General features: G+C 39.3%; 1 protein-coding gene across 1 annotated transcript; it reads right to left on the bottom strand.

Annotated features, from left to right (window-relative positions):
• Nucleotides 1-697: 697 nt before the first annotated feature.
• LOC102400810 (proteolipid protein 2-like) lies at nucleotides 698-1,333 on the bottom strand. The gene has a single exon (XM_044947212.2). It carries the CDS (start codon nucleotides 1,225-1,227, stop codon nucleotides 769-771), a length of 459 nt encoding a protein of 152 aa, XP_044803147.2. The 5' UTR covers nucleotides 1,228-1,333; the 3' UTR covers nucleotides 698-768.
• Nucleotides 1,334-1,856: the final 523 nt, after the last annotated feature.

Genomic DNA, 1,856 nt, shown 5'->3' with positions numbered 1-1,856 from the left:
CTTTGTATACTTATTCATATTCAGCCATCTTCCTAATTTTTTATTAGCTCTAGTAGGTTGTCAATTGATTCTGTTAGGTTTTCTGGGTAGACAATCATATTAATTTTTGGCTTCCTTTCAGGTAGCCTAATTTCTGCTTCCTATCTTTTTGCATTGGCTAGGATATCCAGGACAATATCAGTTACTATCATGAGACCAGATATTTTTATCTTATTCCTCATCTGAACCAGAATATATCTGATGTTTCCCCTTTAAATATGATAAATGCTATTATTTAATATAAATATTTATTATCATTAAAAAATACCTTCTATTTCTAGTTTACTAAATATTTTTTATTCAGAATTGGTGCAGCATTTTTCTGAAGTGCTTTTTTTTTTTTTATAATCTTTATAGTATTTATTTATTGCTCCACAGAACACCCCCACCCCCTACACACACTGAGGAGGTTATTTAGAGTGGGTTACAACATGGAGCCTGGAGTCTGAAATCTGAGGTACCCTCTCCTGTCATTTTGTGACTTAGGTGGGGCATTGTCCAGGCAGAGCTGATGTCTCTGGATACTGCAGAAGGGGGCCCTAGGCACACCCATAAAGGTAGCCATACCCAGGAGGGTTGATTGGCAGGCTGGAAGAAAAATTCCACGACAAAGCCACTTTTACCTCAATAGGGAGCTGGGAGTTGACTGGGAGTGTTGTAGGGGTGGGGAGGAATTATTTCAATAGAGGTGTTATTTGCAGATTGCTGAGAGAAATGAAGAGAGTTCACCTACACCGGGCCATCTGCAGGGTCAGCAGGGGCTGCTGTATGTCTCTGCTGCCGCAAGGGGAAGGTAATGTAGGCATCATAGCCAAAGAGGCCTGCAGCGCATAGGCCCAGCACACCTGCAGCGATTTTGGAGCTGTTTCCTCTCTCAACGAGCACCACAATGGAGGTGATCAGGTAGAGAATGACTGCTACAAGGGTTTGGATGAAATCACTCCAAGGCCAGTTGATGATCTGTATCTTGGTGTGCAGGTCACACATGTAGACAACAAAAAAGACGGCGGCAAAGATCATCTCTATCACCGACAAGAAAGAGTACCCTGATGTCGAGGTGCTAAAGCAGATCAGAATCACCAGGCATAGTATAATCTCAGCAAACAGAAGAAATCCCTTTCCGGTGCTCGAGAAGCTGGTGCAGGCGGCCCAGCAGCCGGGAGCCGTGAGGCGCTCGGAATCCGCCATGGTGTGGACCCGAGTCCCAAGAGGCGCAAAAGACCTGCTCGCTGGCTCGTGTTTTCGAGGACGCTGCACACCCAGCCGTCTTGCCAGCCGTCTGGCCGGGAAGGTGAAGTGCCTTCTAGATATTTTCTGAGATCATTCAGATTTTCTCTTTAGACTTACTAATATCATATTATATTCCATAATATTAAATGATTTTTGTATTTCAAGAATAACCCAATAAAATCATCATGGGTTGTTCTTATATACTATTAAAATTGATTTACCAGCACTTTATTTAGAAATCTTGTGTCTATATATAGTGAGAATTATTTGTATTCCATTTTACATTTCTGAAAGTCTTTTACAGGATTATACTTGTTTTGTAAAGTGAATGGGAAGGTTTTAATATTTTTCTCTACTCCAGAACAGTTTAAATGGCACAGAAATTACTGGCTCCTTTAAAAATTAAAAGCAAAATCACATAAAACTGGAGCATATTTAGACATCAATTTTTTACCTAAGTATTAATCTAATTAGATTATCTAATTTTTCTTGAATTAGTCATTAGTGTCAGGTAGATTTTTTAATATATTAGCATAAAGTTGTTTTTGTTAAATTATCATTTGAAATTATTATATCTGTTAATACAT

Source organism: Bubalus bubalis, chromosome 8, assembly GCF_019923935.1.
Source record: "Bubalus bubalis isolate 160015118507 breed Murrah chromosome 8, NDDB_SH_1, whole genome shotgun sequence".
Taxonomy (NCBI): domain Eukaryota; kingdom Metazoa; phylum Chordata; class Mammalia; order Artiodactyla; family Bovidae; genus Bubalus; species Bubalus bubalis.
The sequence above is the reverse complement of the archived record's forward strand: the minus strand, read 5'-3'. Positions and strand labels throughout refer to the sequence as shown.